This window comes from Eupeodes corollae, chromosome 1 (genome assembly GCF_945859685.1).
Source record: "Eupeodes corollae chromosome 1, idEupCoro1.1, whole genome shotgun sequence".
In the NCBI taxonomy this organism is placed as follows: domain Eukaryota; kingdom Metazoa; phylum Arthropoda; class Insecta; order Diptera; family Syrphidae; genus Eupeodes; species Eupeodes corollae.
The window spans coordinates 7,987,152-8,006,386 of NC_079147.1; the positions used below are offsets into that span (position 1 = coordinate 7,987,152).

The 19,235-nt window shown below is 34.0% G+C and overlaps 2 protein-coding genes across 2 annotated transcripts; both read right to left on the minus strand.

Annotated features, from left to right (window-relative positions):
- Window positions 1-2,200: 2,200 nt before the first annotated feature.
- Window positions 2,201-16,228, minus strand: LOC129942103 (alpha-2-macroglobulin receptor-associated protein-like). The gene is made up of 5 exons (XM_056050902.1): window positions 15,732-16,228; window positions 15,429-15,644; window positions 2,960-3,173; window positions 2,540-2,895; window positions 2,201-2,472 (listed from the first exon to the last, which is right to left on the minus strand). Exons 1-5 carry the CDS (start codon window positions 15,948-15,950, stop codon window positions 2,344-2,346), a joined length of 1,134 nt encoding a protein of 377 aa, XP_055906877.1. The 5' UTR covers window positions 15,951-16,228; the 3' UTR covers window positions 2,201-2,343.
- A 2,046-nt stretch (window positions 16,229-18,274) lies between these two features.
- LOC129942644 (uncharacterized) lies at window positions 18,275-18,844 on the minus strand. The gene is made up of 2 exons (XM_056051668.1): window positions 18,584-18,844; window positions 18,275-18,514 (listed from the first exon to the last, which is right to left on the minus strand). The coding sequence occupies exons 1-2, from the start codon at window positions 18,776-18,778 to the stop codon at window positions 18,275-18,277; spliced, it is 435 nt and encodes a 144-aa protein (XP_055907643.1). The 5' UTR covers window positions 18,779-18,844.
- Window positions 18,845-19,235: the final 391 nt, after the last annotated feature.

A 19,235-nucleotide genomic window follows, 5' to 3' on the forward strand; every position in this document is an offset into this window, starting at 1 on the left:
TTTTGACACTTCTTTGGCAACAGCTGGCGTGGGGGAACATTTTTCTTGCAGATTCGAGCAATGGGAAATTTTTTATTGACTAAGGGGTAGATTACATTTTGGTCTTTTCTAATTTATTCTGTGTTATTGTAGTCTGCGTGGTTGAATTTTTGGGATTCGGTATATGCTGGAGGAACTATATTATATTAAATTTTATATTAGATTTCCTCTATGGTTAAGTACATAGTGAATTATTTTTCCACCAACTTACTCTGATTTGAGATGCAATCTATTTATTACATATATGCTTTTGAATTCTACTAATCGACATGATGGGTGACATACCCACATTGCAAACGGATGTTTGACAGCTGCGAAAATGTTAAAGCTTTTGGATTATGATTTAAAGAGTCAATATAACTCTTGAAAAAGTGGACGTATTTAATGATTTTTGAGTTTTATTAGTTACACGAAGAGCCTTGGATTAAAGACCAGGTTTTATAAAGGTGGAAATATACAACAACGACAAATGGACCTGAGCCGATCCAAAAATTGTCCGTATGTTGGGAAACTGAGGTTGCTTGGTTTGGATCTGTCAGTTTATTTTGATTTTCAGCAAGTCAAAACCGACGAGCCAACGATCAATGCTCGGCTCGTAGGTAGTTCGGTCTGTTAGCACAATCTTCACTCGCTATCGAACTATCGCAGTCTATTTTATACAATAATTTAAGGAAACACATCCTTAATGTCTCTTTCCCTCTTTTTATTTGTGTTGAGTCCGTTATCAACTTTATTTTATATCGGGTTACAATTTTTGGACATGTTTTTCTGCTTACAAGTTTCATTATTTTAACATATTTTTTGGGAAAATGAATGGCAATTTTTAATTTATTTGTTGATTACTATCCAGATAAACATATTTTTACTTGTGCTCGCGTATGTCCAGGTTTTCATACATAATTGAAACCATTAATTGGAATTTTTCTGACTTGTCGTTTATGGCGATCATTGAAAATGTATGGCATTAAACAAAGGTTCCTTATTAAAGTCTAACTGACATTTTTGTCAGTCAGAAACCTCCCATCGAATTATGACATCGAGACAACATAAAGGACTTTATTTTCAGTCAACTTCGTCCATTGAATGTAAATTTTGACCAAGGCAACTACATAGTTAGCTTTTCAAGTGTCATGAAATTCAAATTGTGAACTTTACTTCACAAACCCCTACTTAAAGTTCATAGTACAAAAAATAAACAAAACATTACTGGACAGGTTCAGACACACTAGGGACTTCATTTGCATTCAACTGCATTCCTTGAACGTACACTTTGACCAAGTCAACTTGTTGAAATAAAACTTCCACCAGCTATAAAAAGCGATAATCGATTCCAAAATGTGTGGCCTCATCCTAGTGGTTGGCAGTGTATGAGACCTTCCTCCAACCAAACTTAATTTAAAAAATTCAATACAATTTTTCTGCTAAATTGTTTATCTATTTGTCATTGCCTTTGGGGCCGTTCATAAAATACGTCACGCTAAAATCAACTTTTTCTGACCCCCTGCCCCCAATTGTCACGCTTTCTGTGACCCCCCTAGAAATATTTCGTCACAAAAACGAATAAATTTAAAATAATATGAAAAAAGCGTCCGAATTAGTTCACTACTGAGCAAGTCTGTTGTCACCGAGCGACAATCATATGAGCCATCCTAACCTCCAACGGGACACCCAAAAACATCATTACCAAGTGAAAATTCTATTGCACATCAACCATATGTGCAGAGCAACGGCCCTGACAAGAAATTATACTTCGTCCAGTAGATTTTTGGGCACGAGCGCAACAACAACTACATTAACGCTGCGCATCCTCATCATCGACAAAGTTGACGATCGAATCGAAATCAGACCATCAAGATCAACATACATACGAATATATAGTCAAGAAAATTCCAAGTTTGAATTTATGACATCTAAAAAATTAACAGCTACCTTGGTCTTATTTTGCGTTCAAAAAATTTAATGGACTGCAAATGAAGTCCCTTACATTGTCACAATCTGCACAATATATTTAGTTCGTATCTGCTGCTGAAAATGTATTATAAACATTGTTAATCTTGATTACTTTGGGTGGTAAATCTTGAGATAAAAGCCCATATTTTGACCACCTTATCCAATAAAAATATCATGAGTATCAGCTATCAGTTTTTTTTGTAAAGTCAACTTATATTAGTAAACATACACAAATTGTGTTATTTTTATTTTTCCCTAATCTACTACATACACAATGGCTTACAGAAATATTTAATATTCGATTATACATAGTTATTTTTGTTCACAACATTATTTTTTGAGACTTGAGCTTCTTTAAAGTTCTGTGTGTCGAAATATCTGACCCTCGATGTTTTCTTGGATTTTTTCGACTTTTCTGGTTTGCTTTTTAATGTGATCCTCCATTTCATCAAAACGATCATATTTATCTTGCTGTTTTTCATTCTGATTTTCAGGTGAAAGAGAAAATGTTAAGAGTAAATAAACTTTTAATATAAATTCGAATTTATACCTTATATTTGTGCTTTTGTAAGGCATGTTCAGCATGTAAGTGCCTCAATTTAAGAAGCCTGCTCTCAAAATGATGCAACTCACTTTTGATGGAATCCAATTCTTTCTCGGAAAAATTACTAGACATGGCAACACGCCAAAGTCCTTGCACTTTCGGTTCGATAAAGTCTTGACTATGTGGTCCACTTGATACCATACGTTCCAAGCGATCATAATGATCTTTAATACCACGATGACTGTCACGCAATTGATTAATATTGTTGTGGAAAACGTTTGTCTCCATTGCTGGCGTTCTGATTTCATTGTCATTGTCGCCGGGGATGGTGTTTAAAATGTCCATTTCTTCATCGATTGCATCTGGAAAAACATAAACGAGATATTTTTAGCACATTATTTTACAGGAAATATCAATCTAAAATACTTTCGTGTATATCAGCCTTTGTAGGCATAGATCCAACATTCTCCAGCAGACTGTAGTACATATCGACTTTATCTTGATGATGCAAGAATTCTTCTTTGAGAGTTTTTAGCTCTTCTGGTGAGAATCCGGACAGTTCAGCTTTCTCCCACAGCTTGTTAAGTTTCTTGTCTTTGAACAAACTCTTGTTTATGTAATCTTCTGAATAGTGGAATTTCTGTAATTTTAAATCATTTTTGTTTGTTATTTATTTTTTAATTTTATAATTCAATTAGGTTGTTACATAATAAATTAAACAATGGAGTGTTACACATAGATTTAAGAATATACATTTTTAAGCGGCATACAAACAGTTTTGTAAATAATAAAATATTTAGATAAAATAAATTGTATTATATTATAGTATTTTTAGGTAATTTGTTATTATTTGTATTTGAGTTTTTATTTATAAAATGTAGAAATGTTATCAACATTTTAATATATTCATGATCGGCTTCTTGGGAAAACACTTTTTCAACAGTTCTTCCTTTTATAGTCGGCCCATCTTGCGGTGTTTTTGGTGACATCGCATATGTGATCGCCCCACAAGAGGTGGTTGCTTATGCACATTCCGAGGATATAGAGATTTTCAGTTTCATAGTTTCATCGATAGTGGAAAGGAGGGTATATCTCGTTTTAAGGATATAAGACAGCATTGGGTTTTCGAAGCATCAAATTTCACACGGTTTCTTATTCCCTATTGTAGAATGCTGTGTAGGTCGGAATGATGATGTCATCAGCGAAATAATTAATTAGATTAGAAGTTGAAGACAGGAGATAATTTATAAAAATGAGGAAAATGGTCGGAAACAAAACGGAGCCCTGGACACAACAGCATTTATATTATGCGTTTCATACCTGGATCACTGAAAGCTTCCCCTATGAGTGGAAGAAGGGAATTATCGTCAAGTTCCCAAAAAAAGGAGATCTTAGCCGTTGCCAAAATAGTAGCAAAAGTTATACTGGAACGCATCAGAGAACACCTTGAAGCCATATTCGATGCCGAGCAACCAGGATTCCGCGCTGGATCCTTCTGTATTGATTATATTAAAACCGGATCATTATTGAATGGTGCGTTTAATATCGATCACCACTACACCTGCTGTTCATCGACTTCGAGATCTGGTTAGCTCTGCGGAGAAGAGGCATCCCAGAAAAACTAATTGTTATTATTAAAGCAGCATATGATGGATCCAAGTGTCACGTTCTGCACGATGGTAGGTTGTCAGATGGTTTTGAAATCCGTAGCGGAGTCAGACAGGTCTGTATTCTGTCGCCAATATTGTTTTTGTTGGTGATAAGCGCTCAGCTCTTTCAGGTAGCAGAGGGATCCAGTGGACTTTGACATCCTATTTAAAGCATTTGGATTACGCGGACGATGTTTGCTTACTCTCTTATAGGATCATGGATCTCCATCAAATGACAACAAGTGTGGAGAGAGAAGCAGAAGTTGTGGGGCTGAAAATTAATTCCGGCAAAACAAAAATGATCAGCCCGACCATCCTCTCAAAAAAATATTTTCTCGCTGCCAGTGGAAAAGTGGAGATTTTTCAATACATTTGAAGCATCATTTGGAACAAAGCTACGACTGTTTCGAACAAATGTCGAATCTGTGCTTCTTTATGGGTGTAACACCTGGCAGGTTACTTCAGCCATAACAGGAAAACTGCAAACCTTCGTAAATAGATGTCTTCGTAACATCCTGAGGATTTTTTGGCCAAACCGTATTTCAAATAAAGTCCTTCATAGAAGGACAGGTCAGGAACCTATAGAATCTATAATACGAAGGCGTATGTGGCAATGGATTGGACATACGCTTCAAAAAGGTAACGACTGCATTGCAGCCCAAACAATACAGTGGAATCCGCTCACACAAGAAGGAAGACGAGATAGACGACGAGAAGCACATGGCGCAGGATAGTCGAGGTGGAATCAGCGTCACTAGACAAGAGTTGGAGGGAGCTGAAACACATCTCCGGAAACCGTACACGATGGCGCGTAGGCGTAGTAGAGGCCCTATGGCCCTTAAGCGATCCCCAACGTACTGAACAGGTCTGAGGACCTAAGTTTCATACTTGAATCCGTCCAAATCAACTTGCATTAAACAGTTCGAAAGAAAATTTCTAATCCAACAAAGAAGATGTTTATCGATACCAAAAGCATGCATTTTCGATAAAAGAGCAAAGTGCTAACCTTTATCAAATTCCTTTGAAATAAAAGGTGCGATAATATCACTTTTTTCAAAGCGATGTAAAGATGTGTTCCACTGTTCAGTGAAATGAAATATTAAACCAAATGCTTCGAAAACCGTACTGACGGTCATTAAGAAGAGTTTGTTCCTCATGATATTTTTTAAGCGTTACCATGATCTTAGAAATAAAAGACGTCAGTGCTCTTTTCAAACTACTCGGAACAAGCCCAGAGGAATAGGATAGATGGGAAAGCTTATGCAATGGTTTTGCGTTCAAGAACAGGGGGAGCAATGGTTTTTAGGCGAAATGCCTTTCAAACAATTTAGCTTTCCCAATAGAGCTAACTAAAGGAGTGTTATTATTAACAAGCGTAGGGACCGAAGAAGAGGAAGAATTTTTCATGCTTTTTACGAATGACCAAAAATTTGTACTGCCTTTGGGATATTGCAGTATTTTTTGCCGTTATTTTTCGTTATGCAAAAATTTAGGCCTTCCTGGCTTGCTTAAACATTTTCCGGTTTTCCTCAGTTGGGTTTTTTCTAAAACACCGGTAAGTCATTAATACTTTTAACCCTATTTGGGATAAAGTTTTCCATTCCCAAATAAATCATAATAGTAATCATATCCGTACTGGAGTCTACTCCACTACCAAGGAAGCATAGTGACAAGTTAAAGATCCTGAAATATTGAAACCGACCCAGTTGGCTTACTCGTACTGCCAAACGTTTCTCTTTGGAGCACTTTTTTGTAACTGGTTTTGTTTGTTACGAGAGATTAGCTGATATGCCACTATTGCCCAATGTACCTAGAGGCGTCAATACACTGATTATGTATTTATCAGGATCAGAAGTGAAAAAAAGTGAAGTGTATTTTCTGTTCGACCGTTAACGTCTGATTCGATATTCGAGTAGGATCATTGACAAGCTGAGTAAGAATGGTGTAACTCACAAAAAATCTCACTTGAATATACATATTTTTTTTAATTTTCTTATTACTCTTTACAAATGAAAAGCATACGTCGGTCCCCTATTTCAGCAATGTGAAATAAAAGGGACTACTACAAAATTAAAAGATTCTATGTTCTGCTCTAAGTGTTTTAGATAAAATAGGTCCATATTGGTATGAATAAAACCTTGTTCAGAATTTGCAATCAAAAAATATTGTATAACTGAATTATGGACTTGTGTGAAACATGAGCCATCTAAGAACGTGAAAATAATGAATACCTCAAGTTTTATATGAGCAAATGAGTAATTTAACCAATATTTCATAATCTACGGGGAACACCTCACCGACAATCTTCAGGTAAACAGGAATTGTTTTGGCTATTTCCGGGGAGAAATTAAGTGCTGTAAAGTCTATTCCTCTATCCATTGTCAATACAAAAACTCCTATATTAGCTTGTTTATTGTTGATTGCAAATTAAAGTTGCTAATGTTACCTAGCCATAGAAATTCAAACGAACCGAAACCGGGTATCTCTAAAATATGCAACTAAAAGAATGCAAACTTTACTATCAGATAGTAATCGTTGCAGATACGGAGACAGAAAGGTGGAAATGTTGGTTAAAAATTTTAGGTTGAGTAGAGTTTCAACATTTCTACTTCAGAAGAAGAGATCAATCCACGCTATATTCAGAAGCGTGAGATAGAGACTGGGATTCGTGTGTTGGTGAGTTGGAGAACCATCAACGGGATAGGAGCTTTTCTCTAAAATATGAAAATGGGTAGTCCGAAGGTTGGCTATAAAGTCTAGACTTTTTTTAAAAACCGAAAGCGTAAGAGATGCATCCGGAGCTAATACCAACATTCGGTCATATGATTAAAATCTAATTTCAAAATTTCAAGTCCAAATACCTGCTTTGTTCGGTTGAATAAAGTGTTAAGTTTTTTTTTATCGGAAATTTGTTTTAAATTCCATTTGGTGTGCCTAAATAAAAAGGGAATTATCCAACAAATAAGCTCCCCAAAGGTATCCCTAAGGACAGATTAAGAAAGTTTTCTGAAAAAGGATTAATAGATAAAGAGACCAACAGGATCACGTGGCCGGACTTATACTGGACATTCAATACTTCCAAGCTGTAGAAGCCCGGTAGCTTAGTGTGACTAGGCGCCGACAAAAACCACCGGAGTAAAGCCTGCTGCAGTTTGACCACCGTCATCTATATATATATCTTTTAATTTTGTATCTAAATTTTAAATAATTTTGCTTTAAACTTAACTTAAAAATCAAATTTTTGTGGTGAAAATAATAGCTGCTTAAAGCCGAAAATCTTTTGATGAGATACGTTCCGGGAACGTTTAATAAAATGTAGTTAAATTTTAGTTTGAAGTTAAGTGAACAATTTCGTCAATCTCATAACCAACTAAACTATTCATCGACCCTAGACTTCCAGCAGCAGTGGCCACTTCAACAGAAAAATAAATATAAAATATAATAAAAGTGCGGGTAAACGAGTGTTCATAAAAAAGAAAAAAGATATACATACACAGCTTCAAATAAGAAAGCGGGGTCTTACAAAAAGGGGAGTTGAAATTTAAAAAGAATAAGATTTTGAAGATTCATTTTTTTAATAAATCGTAGACGATTCATACGAATCAATTAGATTTCGCTTGATTGGTGTATGATTGCCACAAATGATTAATTTTGTTTGTTATATAAATTAATTTTTTGTCGTGATAAATTAAATTTTTGTTAATTTTAAATTGAATTTTCAACACATACTGATATGCATCTTGTTAATTAAAATTTAAATACATTAATAAAACATTTTGTAAGTTATTAAAAGAACAGAATGGTAATTTTTTGAAACTTAAAACCATACCAATGAGGGTTTAAGTTTTTTTTTGCTTAAAGGGATGATAGAGTGAGGGGGAAATGGGGAAGAAGGGGTAAAGAATGAGCCGAGGAATGGGGTGATTCTTACCAAGGAAGACAACCAGGTGGGGAGGGTTTAGTAAATATCTCGTGCATCACTACCACCGGGATGCTAGCTGGTTTTATTTTTTTTATGAAGAGTCATGGGTCGAAGAACCTTCGAAACAAATGAACTACGGGTTCAATTATGCCCGTCACGACCCCACACAGGCAAAGCGGCTCGTTACACTATATTTATAGAAGTGTGCATTGGTTTTATATGTAAAGGTAGAAGCATCTTACAAGAGGTTGATTTTTAACCACCTCTTATGAATTTTAACTTTGTTTGCAAAACACACTACCATTCTTTTCACAAAATTTGAGTTTACTCTAGTTATCGCTCAGAGTTAATTAAAGTGTTTGTAAACCTGCACAGGTTAATGTCTTGAATGTTTCTAATAATGCTATAAATCTATATCCTTATCTTTAACATCAAACTTTACATCTTAATCTTCTTAATCTATAATTAAATAAATAAATAAGGTGAGAAATTGGGCCTAGTGACTATAACTCTCAACCATTTTAGTGATGGAGAAGATCTAAAGTTTTAAGACTAATCTAAAAGACGGATTTGAGAAAGCACTTTTCATGACAAGAATTACTCTTTGTCAATTCCTCGCAAGAAGCTGTAAAAAGGCGACACAAGCAGCGCTTGAATCCAAGAACTCTGGCATGACAGTCCTACACACTAACAATCACACCACAGGTACTACAAACTACTTAGTCTACATTTCTAAATCTATATATATAAAAATCAATGCCACTTTTCTTTGTAATGTTATAACTCAACAATGCCTTTACCGATTTGGCTAATTTTGGTATTGAATTATTCGTGGAAGTCCAGAGAAAATTCGTACGTAGAGAAAATTTTAAAAAAATCTTGAAAAGGTGTTAAATCAACACTTTTCTATACTCCCATAAACAAACAAATTGTACTAATATCTATGTGGCTCGAAATCACATGATTTTTTGATCGTGAATTGCAAGTAAGCAGGAGTTAAATTCTAATGATTTACGTTTATTTGCACAATCGAATATAACCAAATTGAATATTCAACTTTTGTGTGTGTATGACACAATCATGCAAGCCGTTTCCAATAATACAGGTGGATTAGATTTCTTGGATGCACCTGTTGGTACAGGAAAAACTTGCGTTGTATCATTGATTTTAGCGACTATTCGATCGGAACAGGAAATTGAAATTGCATTAAAATTGCCTTTGAATGTATGGGTGATTGAAACTCCAACTTGAAATATTTCCAGAAATTCTGCTATGGCAAAAGTTCTGCGATTAACGTCAATTATTTTATGGGATGAGTGCACAATGGCAAATAAAAAACAATAGAAGCATTTAATCGAACAATGCAAGATTTACGCCGTAATCAACAGCTGTTTTGGTGGTGCTCTAATATTGCTGTCAGGTTACTTTTGTCAAAAATTGCCTCTTATTCCTCGATCAACTCCTACTGATGAAATAAACGCCTGTTTAAAGTCATCATTTCTTTGGAGATATGTACGAAAATTGACACTGAACATTAATATGCGTATTCACCTACGTAATGATGCAACTGCCCATGAGTTATCAAGACAATTGTTAGAAATTGGTGATGCCAAAATACCAATCGACAGTTCTATCGGATTTCAGAAGGGTAAAAGTCCAACGACTAAGATGGCTGGGTCACGAAGAGCGCATGGAAACCAATGCTCCGGCCCGGAAAGTCTTCGAATCCGCACCCACAGGCGAAACTGGAGACATCTAGATAGGGACCGAGCTAGATGGAGAAGTTTGTTGGGTGAGGCCCTAGTTCACACAGGACTGTAGCGCCACCTTAAATAAGTAAGTAAGTAAGTTCCAACGAATTGATCACTTTATCGAACAATTTTTGTGCAATTGCACAATCTGTAGATGAGTTGATTGAGTGTGTTTTTCTGAATATTCTTCAGAATTACAGAAATCATGATTGGTCGAGAGAACATACCATTTTAGCACCGAAAAAAATGTATATAAATGACATTCATTTTTAAATTCAAGCGAAACTCACGACATATAAATCAATTGACAGTGTTACGAATCAAGATGAGGCAATGAATTATCCAATTGAATTGTTAAATTCATTGGAACCGGCTAGTATACCACCGCATTGCTTGAATCTGAAAACTGGGTCTTTGATTATACAACTTAGAAGTGGTGAAAGAATTTAAATATTTAGGATACACATTAAAACATAACCTGAATTTTGGTGTTCACATAAAACATAAGGTGAGAGTTGCAAAAACTGCAATAAATTGTATGTGGTCAAACTTTTTTAATAACAAACTTGTTGATCCTTAGTTCAAAGTGTTTGAAGCAACTATCAAAAGCTGTTTGTGTAATGGCAACCAAGTCTATGGGTACAAGCAAATAGAAGATATCGAAGCTGTTCAAAGATATTTTTTTCAAGCGTATCTTTAGACTCCCAACTAACATGCCCAATTATGCTATACATATCGAACCGAGACTTACTACAATATTTATTATGAATTTAACAGCAAACGCTGATTATATATTGAGGGTAATGCAAAGGTCGGCCAACAATTTGCAAAAGAGTGTCCTATCAGTGTGTTTTAGATGCCGGTATACTCCATTTAAAGACTGGTATGATTTGGCCTCGGCACACAACTTTCCTCTATCTCTATCTGTTGATAGTTTAGATGCGTGGAGAAGCGCTTTATACGACTGTATATCTACTATTGATGATCACTTATTCCAAAGCTATCTAGATAGGGCGAGGGAGTCTGTGTCGAGATCAATTTACAGTAAACTTAACCTCAGACTCGGGTCTTCTAATTACTTTAGAGATAAATTTACTGTAATGGAAATGAGCATCATATTTAAAGCTCGCACGGAGATGTTAGATTTTATTCACAGACCGCACAGAACTGGTAAGAACCCAAACTGCACTTTAATCAAGTTGCAAGTGCAACCTTAATCAAGTTGAAAACATATTCCACTTTGTTGCATTGTGCCCAATCATGCAGAAAATTCGTCGGCTTTATTTTAACAAGAGTTTTCTGTCACTTGAAGAATGTCTAGGTGTTCTGAATGGAGATAACGGTTGGCGTCTATTCATTCAGTTTTTATTAGATGCAGTTTCATATAGATATACATTAATATATACTAGAATAATAATTCTATTACAACTTTGTTTTAGCTAAACTAAAGGCCTAAATCGCATTTGAAAATTTGCTAATCATTAAATTCCTTGAGATATCTTTCTTTATGTTTTCTTTTTTTTTCGTTTTCGCCAAACTAAAAGCCCTTAGAACATTTGAATCAATTGTTTAACACATATTGCCATAGTTAAATGATTGCTGTTTTCATAAACTTAATAATTTTGTTTTAGCTAAACTAAAAGCCCGAATCAGATTTTGTTTATATTTTTTTTTATACAGTGTCGAGCAAAAGTCTTGGTAGCCGTGTGGGTATTCTTGATAAATGAGTTGTGTAAATGATATTAAGACACAATTTTCAATTTATGTTTTGATTTATTCAAGTTTAAGTTTATTTAAAAAATTAACACAAGAAAAACAGAAAAATATCCTTAAAGGATCTTAAAAAAGTTTAAAAAAAGTATTAGTCCCTAACAACAATAGTGCAAAAGTCTTGGTACCCTAGAAGGACAAACGAATTTAATTCGGTTTCGAATGTTTTATGTTAAGAATATAATTACCTAATATTTTGTGGGAAAACCTTTGAGCCTAATAACCTCTTTAAAACGATTTGGCATAGAGTTCACAAGTTTTCGCGTGACATCTGACCCTATTAATTCCCATTCTGATACCGGGAGCTCTTTAAGGTGGGTTTTGCTCGTTATATTGTGTTTTCGAAGTCGTTTCTCTAAGACATCCCATAAATGTTCGATTGGGTTAAGATTTTGGGGGGGTGTAACTAGCATGTGAGGCGTGTTGAAGGCGATCCACAACTTTACATTTGTAGTCGTATGCTTGGGATCGTTATCCTGTTGGAAGTGATATGTGTCTACGATCCCAAGTTTCTCTGCACTTTGTTGTTAGTTTTGTTTTAAGATGTTCAAATAAACTTTCTTATTCATAATTCCATCAATTATTGTCAAATTCCCGACACCATTGGATGACATACACCCCTATACCATTACACCACCGCCACTGTGTTTCACAGTTTTAATTATGTTCTTAGGATTCAAGGCTTCGCCTTGTTTTCTCCACACTCTAATCCTCCCATCTGAGCCAAAAATGTTGAATTTCGACTCAAATCAAATGGGGTGGCGCAACAGTCCGTTGTGAACCAGGGCCTAGTGACTTACAACTCTCAACCATTCCTGTGTGCGAGTACTGTTGTCAGGAATGGAAGGGACCTACAATTTTGGGCCGAATCCGAACGGCTAGTTTGAGAAAGCACTTTTTCATGACAAGAATTACTCTTGAAGGATTTGTCAATTCCTCGCAAGAGGCAGTACCCGCGAAAATTATTTTTTTAAATTAAGGTGGCACAGGCAGGGATTGAACCCAGACCCTTTGCATGACAGTCCAACGCACTAACCATCATGCTACGGGTACTACAATGAATTTCGACTCATCGGAGAATATTACGTTATCCCAAAATTCATTTCATTTATTTTTATAATCCTTTGCAAAGTCCAGTCTTTTCTTTTTATTTATTTCACTTACAAACGGCTTTTTACGAGGTGTGTACGACTTAAACCCAGATCTCTGGAGCGATCTTGCAACTGTCCACGGAGAAACTGTTTTAATCTGTATATCGGTAGCAATCTTTAGAGCACTTTTGAATGGATCTTTTTTTATTATTCTCGCGATTTTTCGTTCATCTCTTTCTGTAAGCTTGCGCGGACGACCAGACCTGACTTTATTTTCGATTCGGTTTTCTTTATTGTAACGGTTAATCACATTTTGTATGGTAGATTTGGGTCGTCCAACAATTTTATTAATATCCGCATAACTTTTACCTTGCTCATGGCAATTAATAATAATTTGACGCTTATTTACCGTTAGTTCTTTTCTAACCATCGCTTTTTTGGTTTTACACAACAAAATTTCTTTAACCTTAACCTGCACGACCGATCGCTTTGTACTGATTGACACACACATCGTCGCCCGAGAATTGGTTTGTTGTATACGCCAAAATGCACTTTTTTAAAGTGGGTATGCAGTACTATGTTTTCGAAGGTCCTTTTTCTATTTCTGCAATCGGAATTGACCTATCATTTACCGTTGCTGAGATAATTAGTGTGCATTTTGTCGTATATCCACAAAAATAGCATACACTTAATATTGGTTTGTCGTACACGCCTGTTTTTGGCATATACGACAAAAATTCCATGTATTTTGAGCAATTTTTTTCTTATAAATGTTTTAGGCTTAAAACATACGACCAAAAATTTAAAATAAAATCTGAAAATTGTTTTGTCGTACGTGTATGAGATCCACAATGAAAGTAAGAATGATCATATACACATACAACACGAAAATTAAATGTCTATAATATGACAGCAACGCTTTGTTTGCCAAGAAACCCAAAAGTAACTTATTGTGCAATATGGAATGAATTGCACAGCGGTCGTTCTGGTGATGATATTGCCAGCTCAATTTTTAAAATAAATATTATCTGATAACCCGTTCATCACATCTCTGACTCTTTGGAGTGACTCATGTGTCCCCCAAAATAAAAATAAGGTGATGTCAATTGCTTTGCTTTTCATACTAAATAACACTTCTTCCTTAAAAGTTATTGAACAAAAATTTTCGGAGCCTGGACATTCGTTGATTCAGGAAGTTGACTGCGTCCATAGCTCCATCGATAGGTACCTTCGAAATCTGGAAGTATTTAGTCAGCTTTCGCGACATCTTAAAGCTATGCATTTTAGAAATGTAACTTTAAAAATAATTCAAATACTGCCAATTGACTTTAAAGCGTTTTCGGCTAGAGCAAGCCAGTTAAATTACTCTGTCATTCCTTTCACTAAAGTAAAATTTCTTAAATTTAACCAAAATGATCTCTTTAATTTACTTTACAAAACAAGTGCTAGCGAATTGGAATATCGAAGTGAGTCAATAGTAAAGAAAGCAAGCAAAAATACTGTGCAAACTCCAGAAAATTTTTTCAGTCTATCCCTTCGAGTCGCAACAAAGCCAACAGGACCGTTACAAATTTAAACAGTTAAAACTGGTAAAGTGCAGAAGTACCTAGACTTTTGCACTACTTTTTTCATAGATTTCAAGGTTTTATTATTTTTTGTTAGAAAATAAAATTTGTTTGTGAAGTTTTTCTATTGGTAAAACAAAGAATAAGGTTTTATCATAATAAATAACTTGATGCATGAAAATTAAGTCCTTAAGTTTTCTTTTCTTTCAAAGCTTTTAATGACATGGCACTTTGAGTACCATGACTTATGCTCGACACTGTAAATTTATTTGTCTATTCAATTATTTACACCATTAAACCGAATATTTTTTTTCTTCCCTTCTTCTTCTTTTTCTTTTTTCAATTGCTGTTTTCTTTATATAACCAAATTTTTATACTTTCTCTCACAAAATATTTAGTTTAGCAAAATATACCGGCAGACAACCCATGAGCCATGGCCCTAAATCTTTAGTTTTAAGTTTGTTAATTTTAAATGAAAAAATAAAGATGATAATAATAATGATTATTATATAATTGCGAAACACTAATCCACCAGAACTTTGTAATGGCATTTTATTGGCAGTGAAAAAGTTATTGCCAAATTTGATTGAAGCTACAATCTTAACTGGTAAATCAAAAGGCGAAGTGTGTTTGATACCGAGTATCCCTATGATTCCAAGTGATATGCTAATTCAAAAGATTACAATATCCTGTACGTTTATCATTTGCGATGTTCATAAATAAGGCCCAAGGGCAAACACTTCACGTTTGTGGTGTCAATTTGGAGGAATCATGTTTTTCACATGGCCAACTTTATGTTGCCTGTTCAAGAACCGGTACACCCAACTTTTTATTTATTCATGCTCAAAGTGGAAAAACTAAAAATATTGTTTATCCAACTGTTTTAGGCTAACCCATATAGAATTATAGACCCACCATAGTAAGAGTACCCAATCGTTTTTGATTTTTTAGGTTTTACTCTTTGCTGATAAATATAATATAAACAATCTTATCATTTGGGTCATTTTGACATTTAAAAAGCTAGCAATTTAAAATATTTTTTTGTTTGAATAAATGAATTATGCCTTATACGTAGCGAAGCACGTACCGAGCTACTAGTATTCTATATAATTTAGAACTTCTACACACTAAAAACAACATAATTTACCTTGTAGGGTTTAGTCTTAGTGGCATCTTGTGTTTCTTCAAAATGTTCCAACAAATCATAGCTACTCATTATGCCGATAAGTTTTTGTCTCAGCTCTGCGGCTTTCAGACCTTCTTTGTCTTTGTGCTGTGAATTGAGCTGCTTCCATCCGATTTCTTCTTTATCCTGGATTTTTAATTCCATGTATAAAGATTTTAGTTTTGGTTCAGTTAACCTCTGAAATTAGAAAACAAACCAAAATGAGCCAACAATTTTATCACAATTATTAATTTTAAGCTTTTTTTTAGAACGAATTTAAAATACTTGTTGAGCCTTGGTCCAAACCAAATTCAATTTGGACATTCGAAAAGGTCGCTGAAGATTCCTAAAATCTGGATCATAGCTTTCCGTTGTAAAATATGGAGCATTTGCTTCTTTGGAATACTTCCGGCTTTGTTTTTTACTATCTCCATTTGTCTGTACTATCAGAAGTAATGTTAAAAACACGAAAACTATTTTTGGAAATAACATTGTCCCTATCATTTTAATGGAACCAAGAACTAGTAGTTGGTGACTTATGAACTCTTAAAGAGATATGAGCGACCGGAAAGACTTGCCGATGTTTCGTAAAAAATAGTTCATACAAAAATGCTTTGCACTTAATTCATTTGCTTAGGAGAGTATTTTATTTTGTGGATATTAATGGAATTTAAAAAAGTTATATTAATAAAATTGATATGAATTCGAGTAAAATATTAGAAACTATCTTTATCTTTTGTTAATTAAACTTTTATTAAAACACTTGGCGATGGCGATCCGACGAACGCTTCTGGCTGTCATTACTAACAATGACAGATAACCAATGGTTGATATTGAAACATTAAACCAGCGGTGTCGTCTAAAAACTATATATTTATACAATTGAAGTGTCACTACGATTACAGAATCCGATAAATAATGATTGATTTTTAGACTTATCACACTAAACCCAAAATCCGGTTTTCACTAAATTATAGGGTTTTCCCATACCTGTTTTCGTAAACCACAAGTTTTATAAAAAACAGTCGAAATTAGTAGCAGTTCAAAGATAAACTAAACAACCTAATCTTTTGAAATATTCAGAGCTCAATTAAATGTAAACAATTATTAAATTTTTGCCCACAACTGCAGAGGTTTCAATTCAAATGTTGTGAATTATGGGTGAATCACAAACACGCTTCAGCTTCGGCTTCGCCTTACGTTTCAGTCGTAGGAATTCAATGCATCCTATATTGCTATCACAATGGAGCTTCGACCTAACGTTTCGTTAGACAATTGTAAGGAAATGAACGTAATGTGACTCCAAACGGAAGCTCTAGTTCAGTTATCTTAACATTTGCTTTGTCTGACAGCTCAACAGCTTGTAAACAGCGGTAAAAAATGTCAACAAACAAAATATTTGCTCTTTGGAGGGATGAAATAATTGAAATGTCATTCAAGCTGAAGCGTGTTTGTGATTTAGCCATTAAACTTTTAGTTTGCTTTTGGAAGACATAAAAACAAAAGTGCACATTCTGAGAAGAAAAATTCTTAATTCTTTTATTTTTAAAGTTCCAGGATTTGCAAAAGTGAAAGATGCGATGATGAAATAATAGAAAAAGTTTTTAAAAAATCTTCATATTTAGTTCAGCTCTCTTTTTAGAAGGATCAATTTCAATTGATTCAAGGATTAGAATTTGACTCCGTCAATGGTGACCTACTGGTCTGTGAGACCGGGTGTGCGAAAAAATGCGAATAACTTTCTTCTCTTTTATTGTTCTTTTGTTGAATTTGAATTTGTGTATTGTAATAAAAGAGTTTCAATTAATTTAATATCAGTTGTTCAATGTCAACGAGCATATATTAAAGAAACACGAAATATTAGTAACACATTTCAAAAAATATTCAGTTGAAAAACCCGGTCCGTCAGTGGTGTCACCATTGATCAAAGTCAAATTTGCGTCACAAATGGCGGGTTAAAAGTTTTGCATCAATACAAAATTTGACAGTGGATATTGCAAAAATGGAAATGTCAAACGAAAACGGATAAATATTCAGTGTGAATGATTTTCAGGTTTTTGAAACCTTTTTGCAGAAAATTTATTTTTTGGTTTGGTGTAAAAAGGATATTATACATATGATTTACATTTCTTATTTCAAAATTGAAGTATGATTTTTCAGACACCCACACATTTTGTTAGTTTAGTTGACTTAAATTTGAGATAAAATCTAAGAGGTCTTGGTTTTCTCAAAATAGAAACAAAATGTCCTATACAAATTTTTCGCATTTGCTGGCAGAAATTTAAGAACGAATTTTTATGATTCGGTTTGTCAGGAATCATACAAATAAATAGTGAACTGTATTTATGTTTCATTCTCCTGTTCTTTTAGTCGGTCTGAAAAAAATTCTCTCATAAATCTTAGAAATATAAATAAATGTATAATAGGTATACAAATCTTTCGACGACCATGTACTTAGGCCGTCAAACTTAACTGTCATAGGGTGGGACAATGCATCCCTGATTTTATCAATTTGAATTCAACAAAATTAAAAATGCATATGAAATAAATGTAAGCATAAATGTGTCACTGATGGATTCACAGTAATATTTTGTTGAAATGTCAAAATTGACATATGAATCTCTTTGTGATGTAATGACTATTTGAAACTATTTTTAAAGTTCTACAAAAAAATCAAAAACATTAAATTTTTAAACAAACTAAAAATGTAAGACCAAATGAATTGTTCTTATAATACGTTTTTTCTAATGCAATTAACTTACTGTTACTTTTTATTACCTACTAAGAACCTGAGGGGCAACAAAATTTACAAAAAAAAAACATTAATTTTACTGTACCTCTTTTCCTTTAAGTTTTCTAACGGGAATTTCTTTTTTCGTCTCATCAATTTCGTCTAGTAAGCCATATTTTTCCATGACCATGGCAAGTTTATTCATAACTTTTGCTTGTAGAAGTTCTTCCTTCGTCGCGCCGCCATTTCTTTTGCCTGTATGCTTCCATTCGAATAACTCTTTGTCTTGAGTTTTTAACTCCGCATAAAATGACTTGAGAACAGAATCACTTAAGATCTAAAGTAAAACGATTCATAATTTTTATACTAAAATGGGTTAATCTAAAGGTCATAAAGTTTGACTTACGTTTTGGGCTCTCACCCAAGCTATGTTCAATTTTGCCATTCGAAATGGTTGCTCCAGACTTCTTAGATTTTGATGTTTTACTTTATGTGGAGCAAAGTTGTTTTTTTCATATTCTTTCCTTTGACTTTTATCTCCATCAGATTGTACGATTGAAATAAGTACAATAAGTAAGTAAATATATTTTGAATATAACATTTTATTTTTTTTTCTAAATTAGGACACAAAATCAATTCGACATCAGTGTAGCTCGAGATAATAAAGCTCTTTGTACCCCTATAAGTTAGAGTTAACTGTCATTTTCGTCGAGATCAAGCAGATAGGATTTTTCATTTTGTGGAATAAGCCATAAGTTGTATTTTAGAAAGAGTTCACAATAGATGTGAAAGCTCTTGAAATTGATAAATTTATGCAACAGAATTTTTGCAAATATTGTCAACATTTGGTTGCAAAAAAAATTATAGTAACACGTTATTTGTTAAAATAATATTTCAAAACAGAGTTTTTAAGTTAGTTTTCAATAAGGTTTAAATAAGCAGATAACTTTTTGTAAACATTGAAAAAAAAGTTCAAAAAGAGACACTAGCATTTAATAAAACTGATACAAAATGTGTGTTTATGGTCGTTAAGTTCATCGATTCAAGAGAAACATTTC

What these genes read in the sequence shown, in the direction of transcription:
- LOC129942103 (XM_056050902.1), bottom strand. Translation starts at nt 15,950, where the DNA reads ATGATAGGGACAATGTTATTTCCAAAAATAGTTTTCGTGTTTTTAACA. An exon ending in CTAAGACTAAACCCTACAAG is followed by an intron (nt 3,174 to 15,428) that starts GTAAATTATGTT and finishes TTAAAATTACAG; the next exon opens with AAATTCCACTATTCAGAAGA. An exon ending in TACAAAAGCACAAATATAAG is followed by an intron (nt 2,473 to 2,539) that starts GTATAAATTCGA and finishes CCTGAAAATCAG; the next exon opens with AATGAAAAACAGCAAGATAA.
- LOC129942644 (XM_056051668.1), bottom strand. Translation starts at nt 18,778, where the DNA reads ATGTTATATTCAAAATATATTTACTTACTTATTGTACTTATTTCAATC. An exon ending in CTTGGGTGAGAGCCCAAAAC is followed by an intron (nt 18,515 to 18,583) that starts GTAAGTCAAACT and finishes GTTTTACTTTAG; the next exon opens with ATCTTAAGTGATTCTGTTCT.